Genomic DNA, 21,332 nt, shown 5'->3' with positions numbered 1-21,332 from the left:
CTCACCAGTCTGCCTAAGCTGGAGGAGGATTTTCTCCAATGGACATTTCTTGAAAATTTTCGCCCATGTCTTCTCTGAAGCAATAGAAACAGATGCTCTAGTGTCAACCTCCATTTCAACCATTTTACCATTTAAGGCAATGCCAACTTTTAGTCCTTCATCTAGCTTAGATCAGGCTAAATGCAATACATCTGCTCTTCTGCATTGTTAGCTTCACTTTCTGTTGTGCTTGGACTCGCATTACTTTTGTATTTTGTTTCCAAGTAATGTGCCTTTTTAAACTGCCTGTTTATTTTCAAGCTCAACTTTTCTGTGTGCTCCTCGTGATGCACAGGTGTTTTCTTGGTGGTACTGCTTTACAGTGATCAGCCTTTGAACTACATGCACGCTGTATGTGTCCTTTTTTTCCACAGTAGGGACAATCAGCGGTTTTTCCACTTACAGGCTTCTGCGTTATGCTGTATTCCATCACTGTGGTAACATATTTGAAAGTGAGCATACCCTGACTTTGCTATTTTAACTTCGGCATTGTTAGAATGCGCTTTCAAATCTCCAGCTTGTTTCTCTGCTATTTCTATGCTTTGCACAATCTCAAATGCTCTCTTCAGGGCCAACTCTCGCTCCACTAACAATCTATACTGAATTCTTTCATTTCTTAGTCCGCAAACCAAGCGATCACGCAACGCTTTTTTCAGGTAACCTTTAAAGTCACAATGTTCAGCTAACTTTCTCCACTCAGCCATGGACTAGGAAACTGACTCACTCTCATGCTGTTCTCTTCAGTGAAACTTGAATCTCTTGACAATAATTGCTGGCCTGGGATCGAAGTGTTTTTTCAAAATGTCCACAAGCTCTTTAAAGCTTTTATCTGCTGGCTTGTCAGGAGCAATGAAGTTTCTCAGTAAAGCGAAAGTTTTCACTCTGATGATTGTAAGAAACACTGAGGCCTGCTTTTCCCCTTCAATCTCATTCGCAATGAAAAACTGTTCCATTTGCTCAACATAAACTACAAAGTCCATAATAGCTGGATCAAAAGCCTCTAAAGCCCCTAATAATGATGATCCCACCCTCATTGCCATTTGAAGTGTTTTGTCACTTCTTACAATTAAGAACACGCACACACACATGCACACACAGCTATCTGCTTCTGAACCCCCAACCTGCTGTGTAAATAAACAGAAAGTTCCTTTATTCCTTATTCTACACCAAAGGAACTTAGCACATCCTACTGGTTTTTTATATAACACTTTTTAACTAAAATGTCCTTTTACAAAAAATCATAAATATTGAGTACAAACATCACACCCACAATTTTATCTATCCTTCAAAGTTAAACAATTCATGATCAATATAACCCAACTTGTATATGTAGTTACTTTGTGGCGGTAATAATTGTAACTTTAAGGAATGCCGTGACTGTAGTTTTAAGACTTATTGTGTTGTATAGTATGCTGACAATGTGAACGAATCAGCTTTAAGCACGAAGAACCTTAGAGTGGGAGTTCTTCTTCCAGCTGTGGAGCTTGATGAAAGCATGTAACTGCTGCCAGTGAATAAAGCTCAATGTTTCTAATGAGAAATCTGTCTGGAAAATCAAGTCCATAACAAACTGGTGATGAGGATAAATTGGGTCCAGCATTGTCCCTTGCCCAAAGGCTGTAAGTACCTTGATTAAACAGAAGAAAAGGAAGATATACTCACCAGATATGCCACATTCTGGCAGGATTGACCCCTTCGAACCATCCACGGAGGATTGATGCCAATATGTAGAACACCACAGGTTTTATTTCCAGGCAAACGAAATAACAGGGGAGGCAAAGAGGAGAGCAATTCTCCTAAGTGTTTGCAGGAGTAAAATCTATATTTAATCTGAAGCTTGATAGCCCTGAACACCCCCGATTCGAAGACCTTCAGTGAATTGGTAGACCTTGTAGAGGGACACTTTTAAACAGCAAGGCAGATAAGAAACTGGACAAATCGTGATCCAGTCCTGACTAGAGTAAGAGACCAAGTGTTGAAAAAATGGTCCCAGGAACCAGTCCCTGATGAATTGAAGCCATCCTTCATGCGACGGAATGAATTGAGCAATCAAAATGGTATCCTGTTATGCGGTGCGTGAGTACTTGTTCTTTCACAAGGAAGGGCACCCCTCTTAGCAGAGTTGCACAGTGCACATCCGGGAACCTCAAGAACGAAGCTGATAGCGTGAAGTTACATTTGGTGGCCAGGCATGGACGGTGATTTTGAGAAGGTGGTTAAATACTGTATACAATACCAACAACTACAGAAGTTACCTGTGGTGGCCCCACCACACCCATGGGAATGGCCTGGCAGGCCCTGGGTGAAACTGCACATGGATTACGTTGGTCCTTTTCCAGGCACCATGTTCCTACTCATAATTGACAGACATTCCATATAATTAGACGTTTACGAGGTTAAGTTGCCAATGTCAGGTGCAACTAAAGAAAAGTTATGCCAAAGCTTTTCCATACATGGATTGCCAAAAGTAATCGTCTCAGACAATGGTACTGCATTTACTAGTGCTGAATTTCAAAGATTCGTGAGCCTAAATGGTATCAAACATGTAAAGACGGCACCTTTTCATCCATCGTCTAATGGATTAGCTGAGGGAGCAGTACAGACTCTTATAGCTGGGATGAAAAAATTATCAGTAGGATCATTGAAGGCTTAACTTTCACATTTCCTGTTTCACTATAGAACAAACCCCCTCACTACTACAGGTTCAACACCTTCAGAGTTACTTACATAGCAACGTCTTCGAGCAAGATTAAGCCTGGTTCTTCCCAATTTGGAGGGCAAAATGAAGAAAAGTCAATGGAATCAAAAAGCAACTCAAAATTTGTATAGTTTTGTGTCAGAATTTACTGTTGGTGAAGCAGTATATGTCTGAAACTTCAGTTGCGGATCACGTTGGTTTCCTGGTGTAATAGTTTCTGTGACCGGACCCTTGTCATACCACATAGAACTGGAGGGCCGGACCACCCGCCAACACATGCACCATTTGAGAAGAAGGGAGATACCCCAACAAAATGATATTCCACCTGTAACAACTGCAGAACCCGTGGTCCCTGTTGAAATTGTTCAACCAAGGATAAACATGCAGATGTCTCTGTTGGAGTAGATAACACTGAGCTGCCTGCGCCTAAAGAGGTACCTGATATTGCTGCGGTTCCAGATAATGTGGATCCTGTAAGAGATTCGAAAGTTGTTGAGCTACAATGTTCCACCCAGATCAGGAAACCACCTGAGAGACTAAAATTATAATTCCATGACCCGTGTATACGTTTGTAATGTCATGAAGGTAGATGTTCTTGTAAATACAAGCTGTACAAAAAATTTAAAGGGGTAGGAATGTAGTCATTGTAGCTTTAAGGAATGTAGTGACTAGCTTTAAGACTTATTGTGTTGTATAGTATCACGTAACAGTGTGAATGAGTTATCTCTAAGCATGGGGAACCTCAGAGTGGGAGTCCTTCTTCTAGTTGTGGAGTTTGATGGAAGCATGTAACTGCTGCAGCAGCCTGTAAAAAAAAGTTTGATATTTCTAATGAGAAACCTGTCTGGAAAATCAAGTCCAAAACAGTGACCTTTTTAGTCAAAACCAGAATCTTCATAAAACCTGCTGCATAGCACAGAGATGTAATTTAATGATACTCAAACCCTGGTTTTAGACCACACTCAAAGGAGGAAAATAATCGTGTAAGGGAGGCCTGAGGGGCCAGTGGAGCATACCTGCTCCTTTCAGCCCTACAAAAGAAAGAAATATTTATCTTTTTTGACCTCTTCATGGACTGTTCCTCATCTGTCCTGGAGTGACATAGGAGGAAAGGCCCAACTTTCGCACTCATGCCTGAGTTAAAATTGTAACCGGGTCTTGATGATATAACCTATGTGTGTAGAAGAACCCCACAGGCTTTTGGTTGGTGTCCTTATCTCCTACCCAGGCAAGCATGTTAAAAGTTCAGTTAAGATTCCCATTTCTTTGTTTCGTATCTTCAGCACAATCTTTTCCCTTTGGGGTATAGTGGGGAAGTGCTGGAAGGATTAGCAGGCTGATTATCAACCTTTTTAAATCTTGGCATGAATGCTTCTTCCATGGGCAACTAATCCTGTGGTGGGACTGAAACCCAGAGCTTCAGGCTTAGAGGCAGGGGCACACTATCTTAGTGAGTCACAATACATCCTAGGTTCCCACTGCTAAATTGGTATTCCTTGCATCCATTTTATCTCTGAAAAATATGCACAACACATTATACCTCTATGCATTGTTCTGATTATCCTGTTTCCTCGGACCAATGCTATAGGTTAAAACAAAAACAGAAAATGCTGGAAAAACTCAGCAGGCCTAACAGCATCTGTGGAGATAAAAACAGAGTTAACGTTTGAGTCCATATGCCTTTTCTTTAGAGCAGGCTCGAAATGTTAACTCTGTTTTTCTCTCCACAGATGCTCTTAGATCTGCTGAGCTTTTCCAGCTTTTTCTGCTTTTGTTTCAAATTTCCAGCATCCGCAGTATTTTGCTTTTTAACTAAAAGTTAAATATGGTTATATTATTTTCTATTTTTAAAAAAAGTATTTGAAGGGTTCTGAGAATTTAGAGAAAATATGATTTGTCAGACATCAGCCTTAGCAGTGTCCTATTCAAAGATTTTAACAAGACAGAGAATTAGATGGCAGCAAGTCAGCAACATTATTTGCACCTGCAGCTGTCATCAGATTGATGGGTGCATTTATATTATCGAACTAATCTCTGAGATTAGTTTTGATGCTTTGGTCCTGGAGAGGATACACAGTAAAGTTTATAAATGCCAGCATAGTTAGATTATATAAATGGACTGAAGACTCAGCTTTATCATAGGCAGAGCAGAATGGTAGATAACATCAGTTCTCTTCCCATCACAACTAATTGTACCTGTTGATTTTTGCTGCTGCCAAAATTATTTTTGTAACGAGATGGATCCTTTAAACCCAACTGGTGAAGCAGGTCTCTCTGCTTCTAGTATATTACATCATCTCCTTTCTGTTGCAGCACTGTAATTGGATTGGTCTTGTCATCCAAAGCAATAACACTGCAATGTAAAATTCTAACCTGATGATCGTTAGCTTTGGTGTTTATAAGTAATGCTTTAAATTCCTTACCAATGTAAGCAGTGAAGGAAAATAGATACTGCTATTTCATTTTTATTGAAATTGCTTTCTTCGTAAGGAACTGCTAGTGAATTTTTGAAGGTGTGCAGTGTTTTGCAAATTGCATTACAAATAAGAACTGAAATGCAGTGCTCACCAATATTTAATTATTTTCATCAAATTATTCAAGACAGAACTAAGGGGCACAGTGGATGAGAGAGGCTATAGACTGTTACGAAAGTAAAATTTTCATAATATTTTACTGGTTTGTTGTAAAGTAGGTTTATGTGTGTGAGTATAGTTGGTTCTGTATGTGTGATTTAATTACATTTGAAGTCAGATGGACTGCAAGCTTGGACTTATTTAAAGAAGCTAGGTGTAGAAATGTGTTTGAAATGCTAATGAGTAAACATGGATGCTGGCTTAGCATGCAAAGTGTGAAGAGAATTTGCATTTTCAGATAAGTGAGGGGATTGTTTGGATTTCAAAGGGATGTTAGTCTGTTTACAGCTAGCAAGATAAGCAAGGCTAAGTGTGTTTATTTCTCCCAACGGTTATTGACAGTATTAGCAACATGAAAATTTTTATATTATGGGAAAGGAACCATTCCAAAAACATATGGAACAATTGGATTTACATATTTGTTATGACACAGCAGTTGGTAAAGGCTGACTTATTTAAAATCCCAAAGGGAAATTTTAAACAACTGACCATTTGACTATTTTCAGTTAGTATGTTTGAGATGCAGTTCTGAATTCAGAAATTAAACCACCAAGTCTCAAGAAGATTTTTATATAAATTAAATTAAACATTTATTAATTTAACGAGAAATTAAACACATACACATGTCTAGAAATTACTACCATAATAACTATTAAACAAATCCCCAAATTAATCACCTCCAGGTAAATCTTCCCCAAGGCAACAATAACCCATAGACTTAAACAGATGCCAGGCAAAGTACAAGCTCTTCCAGGTCAGGAAAGGCATAGATTTGATGCAGTATGAAATTCTTTCTACATCTCTTGAGTAGGAAAATGCCCTCTTCAACAACAGTATGAAATTCTCATTTTCTGTGCTGGTCATCCTCAAGATCTCTGTATGAATGGCAAATTAATGTAGAAATATGGGCAGTCTTGCACTGTTGATTTATGGCCACTGCTGACTGAGTTGAGATTGACTAAAGTTGAGGGTGAAAATTGTATGCTTGGCTGATGCGGAAGACCGACTCACGATGCTGCAGGATGGTGGAACAAGATTCAATTTCACACTCCACGGAGTTCCCAACATCAGTTGTATTGTCGTATGAAAGTGCCAAGTCCATGCAGAAGTGCCAAGTAGAGTCCAGGTCTTTGTCCTCCGAAGAGTGAGAAGGAGGAAGAATTGTAAACAGATGCCATGAGATGACCATCTTTCATTGCCAAAGTTCAGAGTATTACTGAAAGTGGGTACAAACAGCTTACCTTCCTGCTAGCCTACAAAGGAGAAAAATTGGATGAAACAATGGATAGCAGTATACCTCCAATAAAATATATGTAGTGAAACTCCCAACAGGAAGAATGAGAGAGTTCATTTGCAGCAGAACAAGGTACGGTCATGTAGTGGTTATGGTATTGGACTAGCAGCCTAATGCCTGGACTATAATTCAAAGGATTAGAGTTCAAATCCAAGTTAAAAAATCTCAAATTAAAAAACTGGAATCAGTAAAAATGAACATGAATTGTCACAAGAGCACAACTGGATCACTAATGTCCTTTCAAAGAGGAACCTCCTGTCCTTATCTGACATGGCCTGTATCTAACTCCAGTTCCACATCAGCATAGTTGACTCTTAACTATTGTCCGAAGTGGCCTAGCGAACCAATTCATTGTATAACGCATTGGGGAAACTTATAGTTTGCAATAAATGCTGCCCTTACCAACAACGCCCACAATCCAAGACTTTTTGGATTAGAAAAAAGGCTCATTGCCACAGTCCTACATTCAGAGCTATGATGTTTGCGAAACTTTGTGAGCTATATAAGTAAAAACACTTTAACCGTGTTTAATGAGAATTGTGCATCTCAAACCAGAACAGAAACTATGTTTTATGTAGCATTTTGATTCTTAAATAATTTATGTGGTTATTTGTTAATTGGTTTTGCAGTAATTGAGTTAAACCTGTTGTGTATACTGAAACATTAATCTGTATAATGTATTAAAAATCTTTTCTCTGCATGCACTTCCCATACAAAACTTTACTTCCTGTTGTCACATTTTTATTACACCTTTGTATCAAGTTTTACATTATAAATTCCTGTGTTTACATTTATAATATAAAATTTCTGCTGGCTGTGAGCATCTTATGCAAAATGCATTTGCATAGTTTCAATCCCAGTTGTTCGTGGCCATGGACTGACAGCACAATACTATCACTATGTTGAAAGAGCAAGCGGCAGAATGATGTTGGCAGCCTTCCATCTCATGAGATGACAATTTACACCGTGGTCAACTGTGTTAAACATTGTCTGTTTTGGCTCAGGAGCCCCACTCTGGAATGGCAGTCCCTGCCACATTTTCTGCAGAGGAAGACAGTAGACAGAAGGTTTACAATTCGCTGGTCTCTTTTTTTACCCCTGGGCCCTTTTCTTGGCCAGCTGAGCTTTCCATTTTTGCCTCCCTCTTCAAATGTCCTTCTGGTCAGCCTCCAGAGATTACGGCCATCAGCGACTATCTCCTAGTTGCCAGCATTAATGTCCAGCATCTTCATATCTCACTTGCAGGTGTCCTTGTAGCAGAGGTATGGACACCAATCAGATTGTGACTCAGTGACCAGTTCACCGTACGAAAGGTCTTAGCGTTAAAGGCTTTCATCCATCCAATGAACGTGGCAGAACCGGCACAAATGTCGCCTGTTGGCTTCGCAGTGAGAATATGCTAATTAGTTAGCATGCTCCAGGAACTCTGAGATGGTGATCGTGTTTTGCCAAGAGATGCTAAGGAAACATCTGAGACAGCAAAAATGGAAACTATTCAGTCTTTTCTCCTGCCTAGCATATGTTTTGCATGTCTCACTACTGTAGGAGAATGTGCTGAAGATGCAGTCTTAGCAGGTTGCTGTTGTTCCCCTCTCTTACACGGTTTGGACATAATAGTTCCAGCTAACAGTGGCAGAACAAAGATTGGAAAATCAGAGAGTGACAGCTTTATGGGCATGGCATGACTAATTGGAAGATGATTACTTCATTTTTAAGAAGAAAGCCACATGAGAAAATGGACACTGTACCTTCAAAATAGATTCCAGAAAGTCAGGTGACTCCTTTTGTGATTTCTGGACAAAGACAATGGCCGAGATTATCTGGGCCTGCGTGGTGGGACCTGCCGTGGGAGATTCGTCGGCCCAGCCAAAAGTCCATTGACTTTCGGCAGGACCAGACGATCCCAGTGGTGGCTGGCAAGTTACTTGAAAATGCAAATGGGTTTCCCGGATGCAAATTGATGACCCCTCATCATTTCAATGGCAGAGATTTAAGGGACAATGGCTGAGAGACCATTCAGCTCCATGAAGGTGGGATGTTAAATAGTCTTTCAGTGAGCTAATCATAACTGGAATGATGTTGGGATATTAATCACCCCCAACGCCACCCCCCCCCCCCCCGCCAATGTCTATCCATCTGCCCCAATCCATTGTGTGGACAATGGAATGCAGAAATACTGCCTTCACATGACTGGGTAAACACCTTATTAATCCACAAAGGAGCCAGCAAGACAAACAGGGACGAGCAACGCAGGGAAATCACACCCACCAAAGAAGAAAATAATGCTGCCTCAAGAAGTCAGCTATCTCTAATGCTGCCTCAAGAAGTCAGCTATCTCCGGCAGCAAAAAAGGGGCTAATTCATTTTACCTGCAAGATTATATTTCTTCACGACAGGAGCTCAGCCACAATTTTGCATGGAAAAGCCAGAAACTTCCAACCTCCATTTGCCTTCAAAGAACCAGGAGAGGATCATACTGGCCTGCACTATTTTCAACTTACACGTTAAAGACTAGTTTAAAAGGTGACTTGTTTCTTGTTATTCTGTTAGTAATCTAAGTGCACCACTCTAGTAACCATTGTTTCTTGTATGTTTATGTGCCTGGGTGTCGGCATGTTTTGGGATTGGGTGTTTGTTGCATTTCCATTTTGGGTGTTGTGAAACTAAACATTTATCCTTTCTCTTGATTTAAACTGACAAGAAAGCCTGTTTGTGCCTGTTCTTTTATGCCACACCACTCAAAAGGGTGAAAACACTCCTTCTCAAAAATACATCTTGTTTCAGTCAGGCAAGAGACGAGTAAAGGGAAAAAATAATCCCACACTTCCTCTCTCTGTCAATAACAAGAGATAAAATTACATAGGGATAGTCCGTAGCATCTCAACTGACCAAAGGTGCCAACCTGGGTAAAGGCCTTAGGCTAAAAAATTGATTGCACCATTTTTCGGGTAAGGAGGTCGTGATTTGTGACCTGCCTGTGCCACTCCTGTTGGAGGTTGGCAGCATGTAAATTTCCTGGTGGCTCCCCATTTAAATGATTGTGGTTGTCCAGCCAAGCACAACCGGTGCTGTTGGCTGGCTGCATCCTCAATGGGGGTTGGGAGGTAATGCCAAGAGCATACGAGTCAAGCACCTCTTCTAGCTAGCCTTCAGCTCTCAAAGGTGATCTGTCCACATTGGAAAGAAACTGCACTGGAGGAATGAAGGCTGCAAAAAAGACATAAATGAAGATTGAAGGTGAAGAAAAATGGAGCACCAGCCCAAGGAGAGGCAGCCAAATCACATGCTGAGGTATGTTCAAACGGAGGGGCAATGTTTCCACAGGGGGCCAAAAGACTCTCATGTTAGACCCTTGGCAGGGAGTAGGAACAGCTTTCAAGGGAGGTAAATGCATCAGTGCTTGAATTTTTTCTTATTCATTCAGGGGATGTGAGCTTCGCTGGCTGGGGCAGCATTTATTACCCATCCCTAGTTGCCCTTGAGAAGGTGGTGGTGAGCTGCCCTCTTGAACTGCTGCAGTCTATGTCATGTGGATACACCCACAGTGCTGTTAGGAAGGAAGTTCCAGGATTTTGACCCAGTGACAGTGAAGGAACAGCAATATATTTCCAAGTCAAAACGGTGAGTGACTTGGAGGGGAACTTCCAGGTGGCGGTATTCCCATCCATCTGCTGCCCTTGTCCTTCTAGATGATAGTGGCCACGGGTTTGGAATGTGCATTCGAACGAGCCATGGTGAATTCCTGCAATGCACCTTGTAGATAGTACACACTGCATCAGTGGTAGAGGGAGTGAATGTTTGTGGATGTGGTGCCAATCAAGTGAGCTGTTTTGCCCTAGATGGTGTCCAGCTTCTTGAATGTTGTAGAAGCTGCACTTATCCAGGCAAGTGGAGAGTATTCCAACACACTCCTGACTTGTGCCTTGTAGGTGGTGAACAGGCTTATCTTTTGAATTGATATGTTGGGCTCCTCCATCATTGAGGATGGGAATATTTGTGGAGCCTCCTCCTCAGTGAGTTGTTTAATTGTCCACCACCATTCACGACTGGATGTGGCAAACTGCAGAACTTAGATCTGATCTGTTGGTTGTGGGATCGCTTAACTCTGTCTATCACTTGCTGCTTATGCTGTTTGCCATGCAAGTAGTCCTATGTTATAGATTCACCAGTTTGACACCTTATTGTTTCTAGGTACGCCTCATGCTGCTCCTGGCGTGCCCTTCTGCACTCTTCATCGAACCAGGGTTGATCCCCTGATTTGTTGGTAATGGTAGAGTGGGGGAAATGCCGGGCCATGAGGTTATAGATAGTGTTTGAGTACAATTCTGCTACTGCTGATGGCCCACAGATGCCCAGTCTTGTGTTGCTCGATCTGTTCAAATCTATCCCATTTAGCATGGTGGTAGTGCCACACATCATGATGGAGAGTATCCTACATGTGAAGATGGGACTTTGTTTCCACAATGATTGTGAGGTGGTCACTCCTACCAATACTGTCATGAACAGATGCATCTGCGGCAGGCAGGTTGGTGAGGATGAGGTTAAGTATGTTTTTCCTTCTTGTCTCCCTCATCACCTGTTGCAAACCCAGTCTAGCAACTATGTCCTTTAGGACTCAGCTAGCTCGATCAGTAGTGGTGCTACTGAGTCACTCTTAGTGATGGACATTGAAGTTCCCCACGCAGAGTACATTCTGTGCCCTTTCCACCCTCAATGCTTCCTCCAAGTGGTGTTCAACATGAAGGAGCACTGATTCATCAGTTCACGGGGGGGGCAGTGATAATCAGCAGGAGGTTTCCTTGCCCATGTTTGACCGGATGCCATTTGACTTCAAGCGGTCTGGAGTCGATGTTGAGGACTCTCTGGGCAATTCCCTCCCAACTCTATGCTGGTGGGACAGAACATACCCAGGGATGGTGATGGTGGTGTCTGGGACATTATCTGTAAGGTATGATTCTGTGAGTATGACTATGTCAGGCTGTTGCTCGACTAGTCTATGAGACCCATCTCCCAATTTTGGTAGACACCCCAGATGTTAGTAAGGTGGACTTTGCAGGGTTGGCAGGGCTAAGTTTGCCGTTGTCGTTTCCAATGCCTAGATCGATGCCGGGTGGTCTTTCCGGTTTCATTTCCTTTGAGACTTTGTTGTGGTTTCATATGACTAAGTGGCTTGCAAGGCCATTTCAGAGGGCATTTAAGAGTCAACCACATTGCTGTGGGTCTGGAGTCAGATTAGGCCATACCAGGTAAGGATGGCAGATTTCTTCCCCTGAAGGACAGTTGTGAACCAGATGGGTTTTTACAACAATTGACAATAGTTTCGTGGTCATCATTAGACTTTTAACTCCAGAATGTTATTAAATTCAAATTCTACCATCTGCCGGGATTTGAACCTGGGTCCCCAGAGCATTACCCGGCATCTCTGCATTGCTAGTCCAGTGACAATGCCACCACACCATCTCCTCCCCTAAAAATGACCTTCAATGACCTCACAGGTGTGACCAATGCATCATCGCATTGCCTTGCATGCCCACCAAACCAGCTACCTCTTGTGCTGCTCAATGCATCACACCACCATCACTCACCCAGCAGCAATCACATATTCGTGAGTTTTAGTACTCAGCACGTACTCCACTTCACCCACACACATTTACACTGATACCAACCTCCTACCCACCTTTTGCTGTCTGCACATACCTCCAGCTATCACCTATGGCAGTCAAACATAGTGCTACATAATCACTGACATTCTGCCATCTCTATTGCCGGATAAGGTGGCCCATAACTACAGGAAGAAGGCAAAAAAGTGGGGGTGGAGGGGCCTGCCATGACTCCATCCACTCAACCGATGGAGGAGATGGCACTGCAAATAATGGGGCCAGTTGCATTGAACCCATGGCATCCGGCATCATTGAGACCATCAAGAACTATGCAAAGTTACTGCCTAAGGCCGTTTATCAACTGCCTCCCCACTTCAGCCTGCCATCTGGCATGACATGTTGAAGCATGGTGGGAACATGGGCCTCTTGATTTCCTTCCCACCCCTTTCCCTGAACCCAACCCTCCCCTAGATAAAAACAAAAAAACTGCGGATGCTGGAAATCCAAAACAAAAACAGAATTACCTGGAAAAACTCAGCAGGTCTGGCAGCATCGGCAGAGAAGAAAAGAGTTGACGTTTCGAGTCCTCATGACCCTTCGACCCCTAGATACCCAAGAACACCCATCTGGCTAGTCACACCATGTCCAGGAAAAAGAGAGAACAACCTTACACCAGTGATGAAGAAGCACTGTAACTTGATCTGACAATTACTCTTACCAGCTCAGACACTTGCACTACACATAGCTTAAAGGCTAGGTATAGAATCAGAATCTGAGTATGGTGAGTCCTTGGACACAAATGGTTTGAAACCAGGCCAGGGGAAAAGGATAGCTAGAGGGCAAGGTCGCAGACAAGTTCTGCTGCAGGCAACTCAGGTTATGAGTTTGATGGGGCAGCATACAGGGAGAAAGACCATGAGCATGCACAACAAGATGCTTGGTGCATTGACAGGCCTGATACAGAGCCGTCATCACTGGCAAGGAGCATGGAAGAGTCTGGCTCCAGTGTGGTACAGGGCATCATGTACAGCTTGGAGCTCAGCACTTCCATCATGTGACTACTCCCTGGCAGCACTAGCAGACCCAAAACTGTCTCAGCTTTCACAGCAGTAAAAGTGGAAGGCAGCCAATTTTTCAGTGCTGCAGTGGAAGCTCAATCAGAGGTCATGAGTGCAGTATGAAGGGTTAACAGATGGGATGTGCTAATATATAATGTAGTTGATGATGTACCACTGACATCAGTCAATCATGTGTTAGACCCTCGAAAGAGAGGGGTTGGACTCATGCCTAGGAGCAACAGGCCTACTTTGCAACCTAGAACACTACAACAATTTCACTTTCGACTGCAGAAATGTGCAACTGATTTTCTACAATACAGCATCCTGATTTCAATCATGTATTTGTGGACAGTCAGCAAGTAGAACACAAAACTTCCAATAGGAAAAAAAAACATATGGCCAATGGCTTTGTTGTGGTACAGCTATATCTTGCAATACGAACGGTGGGATAACCTTGTTTCTAAAAATCAATTGTTGATTTCTTTTGGGACACCAAGATATTGATTGGGATCAGTACCAAATCCCTGCTCAGTCTACTTTCTGTAACTGTACATGGAACTGCAGGGTAGCAAGCTTTTCAAGGTCAATACATGAAGGAAAGATAGGTCAGAGAAGGTCTCTGGCTTTTGTTAGAAGTACTACTGCTATAGTCTACAGAGTATTCGATACTTAGAAGCAAAATATTTCATTGTAAAAGTAGGGTATTTCTCTTTTTGCTCATTAAAACATGTTTTCTTAGGGGAAGATCTGACACAGTGCATTGATGCAGTTTGATATTGACTATTTCTATGACAATTCTAAGGTTATTTTTCACTCAGAAGAAACAGAATAATAATACCCATTGTTCCACCATCTCAAATTTTGTAAACAAAATTTTGTTCTCTCCTTCCATTACTCTTCTTTCCCAGAAGACCAAAAGATTGATGATCATCAGCTAACTGTGGATGGAGTGACTGAACCAAGCATGGAACTGAAAAAGGAACAGGTTTGGTAGCCAATATTAAAGCTTAGGGTCTGCGTAAGAGTGCTGCATTCAAGTTCTACCTGTCAATCAAAACAAGCGTTGCCTAAAGTTGAAATACTGTGTGCCACAAACTATAAACAGTACAGTATTTCTGTCTCCTGCCTGCAAAATTTGTTCAGACCTTAAGTATGAAAAGTGCCATAACTAATTTTATTTTATACCAAATGAATATTTCTCATGCAAAATCCTTGTAACGCAAAACATGTGCACATCTTCCAGTTATCATAAGCTCAATCAGGTCCGATATCAGTTGCTTAGTCAGGACAAAATCGGTATTTTAATCAAACTTCTAAAATGCAGTGGTTTTTTCCATGTTTCATTAGTGAGTATCTTGTAGATGTCAACAGAAATAAGTGAAATTGAAAAGCATTCATGTGACATAAGGGGCCGAATCTTTCAAGGAGTGGCAATGTTTGCCAGATTGCCACTCCATTCCTATTTACTTACCTTATACTGGAGATCCACATTTCTTGCCCAGACTTCCATACCCGGGCCTGCTGAGAAACATGCAGCATACCTGCTCCTAGAGTCTTTCCCTCGTAGTGTAGGATTGTCGGGAAAAGCCATGCCATGCCTCCTTTTTATGACATTAACAGCCTTATTCCGGTAAATTTAAATGCCCCAGCCACTTTGAGAAAGTAAGTGTGTAAGGTAAGTGGGTGAGGGAGTAGGCTGGGTTGGGGGTGGGGGTGTTGCGTCGTGTGTGTCAGGGATCCAGTTGGGGAGGTTTGGGTGCTCGGAGAGGGGGTCGGTTGGGTGGGGGGGGTGGTCAGGTCGTTGTGGGGGGAGTAGTCGGGTTAGGAGGGTAGTTGGGGTGGATGGGAGTGGTAGTCAGGTGGGGTGGTAGTCATGGGGTGGTTGGAGGTGGGGACGGTTATCGGACAGTGGGGGGGTCGGGAGGTTAGCTCTGGGGCCATTGCAGGTTGAGGCTTTAGCCGGAGGGGTTTGGGAGGGTAGTCGGGGAGTTGGAAGGGTGGTCAAGGATGGGGGTAGTTAGACGGCGAAGGGGGGTTGTCAGGTGGCCATTGGGGGTTGGGGAGCTATTCAACGGGTTGGAAGAGTGGTTAGGCGTGGGATTCAGCAGGATGGGGTCAGTAGTATAGATACTCAGGAGTTAGAACTGGTTTTAATCCTAATTTTTCCTGGGTAACCACTCTGGTAAGTAAGTCAGAACCATCTGACGTTTCCAACTTTAAATTAGAGTTTCAGAAGGTTCCAAGAAGGTTCCAGGCACAAGGTAGTTGCTCAATGGAAGTTGAAGCTTTATGAGCCATTCTCATTTAGTCAGTGCACAGGGACTCCTGAGTGATCCCCCAGCGCATCTTTTGGGGTACAACCATCTGGAGAACGGAAGATCTGGGTCAAGGTCTAGCGTATTCAGGACTGAAACATTTATCTCGAAAATTGAGACAATATGAGGTTTCAAAATCCTCTGAATGAAAGGAGAACCCACTAAGAAACTTGCAAGGTAAGGTACAGGTAAAAGGTTGCCGAGCATTCCACACAGCTTAATAATTCTTCAATTCCAATGTTTGATGCTCTGAAGAAGGTATAGCGATCTCAGGAGGAGCTGTGTTCCCTTTGTATGTATGCAGACTCACCATGGGCTGCGATCCACGTTGAATAATTCATGCTACATTTTACTAACACCATGACTTTTTTTCTTTCATTCATAGCAATTGGGTGGTTTTATCGATACGAAGGCAAATATCCAACCACCCGAAAGGTAGAAAATTTTCGTAGTGTGACAGGTTGCTTTTGATTCTTTCTGTGTGGATTTACTTTAAATTTGCCTTGTTTCTAATTCTTCTAATAGTGCTGTTTGCCTTTCCAATAGTCGTTAAAAATACATTTAATCACTTCGCTGTGAGATAATGACTGTCCAGAGAAATTAGCTTGTGGCTTTATGGTACATCGTAATCAAAATATTTGAATTATATATCTCACTTAAAAAATAAACAAAACTAAAGCCAAAAGCTTGCCCACAATTCTGATAAGCTAGATATATCCCAAACTCAAGGACAAAACTTTACAACACTTCAAGTACATTGCAATACACAGCCAGCAACCATCATTTTGTTTCACTGCCATTCCTCTTGTGAAAGTACTGATTCAGATTCTGAAGGCTTCCAGAGGCACTAGCAGCCCTAGTTCAATTAAGTGCCATTCTGCATTGGTGAGTCTAGAGAATGAATGTAAACATCTTATTCCACTGCAGGAGACATCAGAGCATGCAAAATCCTGCTCCCCCAAGTCACCCATAAGCATATTTTCCACAGGTATTATTAGATTTGTTCATGAGTGAATTCACTGCCAAGAGTAGCTAACTTTAATGTCCCAATACCCTTCACAATCAAGATCAGCTAACTAAGCACATAAAAGAGAATTAAATTAATACTTTTCTGCTCTGCATGGTTCAGTTCCATGATCATACAAGCAGTGACAAAAATTGTTGCTACCTTCATGTTTTTCTCCAATCGCCAGACAATGCAAGTTCACAAGTTACCTTCCTAACTCTAGTAGTTCAGAAATCCTGGTGGAAGAGCAATAAGGGCCATTTTTAACTCCCAGTAGGAAGCCAGTAGTGGTTTTTAATCCTTCATTGGAGTCCTGGCAACTGCTTCCCCATCTCAGGCAGAAAGCAGCAGCAGGCTGGTGCTTTCGGGGAGGCAGGGTGGTAACAGAGAAAGCTCCTAGCAGCAAAATAAATATGAGAAGGGAGGTTGTTGTGAGGCTGTTGTGTAGGGGTGCCTTGAGCAGCAGAATTTTATTGTGGGACCCAGAGGTGCATAAATAGTTCTTTTTACCATGCTAACGTAAATATTTTTAACTTACTTCAGTGAGTAATGTTGGCTTCCTGGCAACTATACCTGGTGGGATAGTTTGGACAGTACCCCTTTCAAACGTGGTTTAAAATGTCATCTGTGTCCTGATTACATCATCCAATCTCAATTTGCTTTTAGTAACAAGTTCCTTTGGAACCTAATGGGAGGATTATCCATTGCTAAATTGAGCAACATTAAGTGGAAAATCACTAGGAACTTAGAGGGAAATAGAACCTGTCCACTGAACTGCTTCCCCAATCCTTTACCACAGGCTAAACCAAGATCAGCCCTAGAGGGTCTAATATATGACCAATTCCTGGAAAGACTCTGAGAAATTGATCATATAAGACAGTCAGCAAGATTTAGGAGACTACGTGGGGGGTGAGGGAAGGGTAAAACTCCAAGAAGTATGACTAATGGAAAACAAAGCAACAGGTTAGCGTGTGTGGGGGTGGATTCAACTTCATGGAAAATTATGAAAAAACTGAAAAGCAAGGAGAGCCCAGGAGAGGCTATTAAAGTCCCCAGAACACAAAATAGGACAGAGTGTTTGGAAAGGGCTAGGAATCTAACTTCAAGCACATCAGATAAAGGGACGACAATGAGAAAGGGGACGGGAAGTACAGGACTGAAGGTGTTGTATCTGAATGCACGCAGTATACGAAATAAGGTAAATGAGCTTGTGGCGCAGATTGAAATTGGCAGGTATGATGTGGTGGGCATTGCGGAGACATGGCTGCAAGGGGATCAGCACTGGGAGCTAAATATCCAAGGATGTACATCCTATCGAAAAGATAGGCAGGTTGGCAGAGGGGGTGGGGTTGCTTTGTTAGTAATAAATGAAATTAAATCGATAGCAAGAAATGATGTAGGGTCAGATGATGTAGAAACTGTGTGGGTAGAGTTGAGGAACAGCAAAGGTAAAAAAACCATAATGCGAGTTACGTACAGGCCTCTGAACAGTAGTCAGGATGTGGGGCACAAGATGCACCAGGAGATAGAAAAGGTGTGTAAGATAGGCAAGATTGCAGTGATCCTGGGGGATTTCAATATGCAGGTAGACTGGGAAAATCTGGTTGGTAGTAGATCCTGAGAAAAGGAATTTGTGGAATGTCTACGAGATGGCTTTTTGGAGCAGCTTGTGGTGGAGCCCATTAGGGAACAGGCAATTCTAGATTTAGTGATGTGTAATGAGGCAGATTTGATAAGGGAGCTTAAGGTGAAGGAACCCTTAGGAGGAAGTGACCATAATATGATAGAATTTACCCTGCAGTTTGAGAGGAAAAAGCTGGAATCAGATGTAATGGTATTACAGTTGAATTAAGGCAACTACAGAGGCATGAGGGAGGAGCTGGCCAGAATTGACTGGGAGATGAGCCTAGCAGGAAAGACAGTGGAACAGCAATGGCAGGAGTTTTTGGGAGTAATTTGGGAGACACAGAAAAAATTCATCCCTAGGAAGAAGAAGCATACTAAAGGGAGGACGAGGCAACCATGGCTGACAAGGGAAGTCAGGGACAGCATAAAAGCTGAAGAGAAAGCATACAATGCGGTGAAGAGCAGTGGGAAACCAGGGGATTGGGAAGTCTACAAAGACCAACAGAGGACAGCTAAAAAAGAAATAATGAGGGAGAAGATTAAATATGAGGGTAAACTAGCCAGTAATATAAAAGAAGATTGCAAGAGTTTTTTTAGACATATAAAGGATAAGAGAGAGGCAAAACTGGACATTGGGCCGCTGGAGAAGTAGTAGTGGGGAACAAAGAAATGACGGATAAATTGAATAGGTACTTTGCGTCAGTCTTCACAGTGGAAGACACGAGTAACATCCCCAAAGTTCAAGAGAGTTGGGGGGCAGAGGTGAGTATGATGGCCATTACCAAGGAGAAGGTGCTAGGAAAACTGAAAGGTCTGAAGCTGGATAAATCACCTGGACCAGACGGATTACACCCCAGAGTTCTAAAGGAGATAGCTGAAGAGATAGTGGAGGCGTTTGTGGCGATCTTTCAGGAATCACTGGAGTCAGCGAGGGTCCCAGAGGACTGGAAAAACCCTAATGTAACCCCCCCCGCCGTTTAAGAAGGGAGTGAGACAAAAGATGGAAAATTACAGGCCGATTAGCCTGACCTCTGTCGTTGGTAAGATTTTAGAGTCCATTATTAAGGATGAGATTTCAGAATACTTAGAAGTGCATGGTAAAATCGGGTAAAGTCAGCATGGTTTCATCAAGGGGAGGTCATGCTTGACAAATCTGTTAGAATTCTTTGAGGAGGTAACAAGCAGGTTAGACAAAGGAGAGCCAATGGATGTTATCTACTTGGACTTGCAGAAGGCCTTTGACAAGGTGCCACACAGGAGGCTGCTCAGTAAGATAAGAGCCCATGGTGTTAGAAGCAAGGTACCAGCATGGATAGAAGATTGGCTGCCTGGCAGGAGGCAGAGAGTGGGGATAAGGGGGTCCTTCTCAGGATGGTGGCCAGTGACTAGTGGAGTTCCACAGGGGTCAGTGTTGGTACCACAACTTTTCACTTTATACGTTAATGATCGAGATGAAGGAACTGAGGGCATCCTGGCTAAGTTTGCAGATGATACAAAGATAGGTGGAGGGACAGGTAGTATTGAGGAGGCGGGGAGGCTGCAGAAGGATTTGGACAGGTTAGGAGAATGAGCAAAGAAGTGGCAGATGGAATACAACGTGGGGAAGTGTGAGGTCATGCACTTTGGTAGGAAGAATAGAGGCATAGACTATTTTCTAAATGGGGAGAGAATTCAGAAATCTGGAGTACAAAGGGACTTGGGAGTCCTAGTCCAGGATTCTCTTAAGGTTAACTTGCAGGTTGACGCGGTAGTTAGGAAGGCAAATGCGATGTTGGCATTATTTCGAGTGGACTAGAATATAAAAGCAGGGATGTGCTGCTGAGGCTTTCTCAGGCTCTGGTCAGACCACATTTAGAATATTGTGAGCAATTTTGGGCCCCGTATTTCAGGAAGGATGTGCTGGCTCTCGAGAGGGTCCAGAGGAGGTTCACGAGAATGATCCCAGGAATGAAAGGCTTAACATATGAGGAACGTTTGAGGACTCTGGGTCTATACTCGATGGAGTTTAAAAGGGTGAGGGGGGATCTGATTGAAACTTACAGAATACTGAAAGGCCTGGATAGAGTGGATGTGGGGAAGATGCTTCCATTAGTAGGAGAGACTAGGACCCCAGGGCACAGGCTCAGAGTAAAGGGAAGACCTTTTAGAACAGAGATGAGGAGAAACTTCTTTAGCCAGAGAGTGGTGAATCTATGGAATTCATTGCCACAGAAGGCTGTGGAGGCTAGGTCATTGAGTGTATTTAAGACTGAGATAGATAGGTTCTTGATTGGTAAGGGGATCAAAGGTTACGGGGAGAAGGCGAGAGAATGGGGTTGAGAAACATATCAGCCATGATTGAAAGGCGGAGCAGACTCGATGGGCCAAATGACCTAATTTCTGCTCCTATGTCATATGGTCTTATGGTTGTCCTCGACACATCTCTAGACACCATTGTACTGTAAAGTTTTCCAAAAAGTATTTAAAAATAAAGAGTTACATTTGTATAGCGGCTTTCATGACAGCAGGATGCCCCAAAGCACTGTAGAGCCAAGAAAGTACTTTGGAAGCGTAGTTACATTTGTAATGTAGGAAACACAGCAACCAATTTGCACCCAGCAAGTTCCCACAAACAGCATTATGATAATGACCAGATGTCTGTTTTTGTGATGTGATTGAGAGGTTAGTATTGGCCAGGTTACCAGCAATAATTCCCCTACTCTTCTTTGAAAGAGTGCCTTGGTTTAGCATCTCACCTGAAAGACAGCACCTCTGACAGTGTAGCACTCTCTCAGTATTGCACTGCTGTCAGTTTTGATTTTTGTGCTTGATTCCTGAAATGGGACTTGATTCTACAACCTCCTGACTCAGAGACAAGAGCTACTGCTGACACCATTGCAATATATTTCCACTTACTACAATATTTAGTACATTTGTTGAGCGAGCTGTTGAGGATGCCATAATTAAGGCTAATCAAAATCTTTGAATTCTTGAATTGACGTTTAAAGAGAGTCTCATCTGAACTGAATCTAAACTCAGTGGCTAAACCTTGCAAAAATTTATCTTAGGAATATCTTAGACTTT

At 42.6% G+C, this 21,332-nt stretch overlaps 1 protein-coding gene across 1 annotated transcript in view; it reads left to right on the top strand.

Moving 5' to 3' along the window:
* The window catches only part of ush1c (Usher syndrome 1C), a 277,466-nt gene that overhangs the window by 149,116 nt on the left and 107,018 nt on the right, over positions 1-21,332 (top strand). Inside the window, exon 15 of the mRNA XM_041198034.1 lies at positions 16,023-16,072. Within this exon, the coding sequence (XP_041053968.1) occupies positions 16,023-16,072 (50 nt within the window). The remainder of the gene's footprint in view (positions 1-16,022; positions 16,073-21,332) is intronic.

This window comes from Carcharodon carcharias, chromosome 10 (genome assembly GCF_017639515.1).
Source record: "Carcharodon carcharias isolate sCarCar2 chromosome 10, sCarCar2.pri, whole genome shotgun sequence".
Lineage (NCBI taxonomy): Eukaryota > Metazoa > Chordata > Chondrichthyes > Lamniformes > Lamnidae > Carcharodon > Carcharodon carcharias.
The sequence above is the reverse complement of the archived record's forward strand: the minus strand, read 5'-3'. Positions and strand labels throughout refer to the sequence as shown.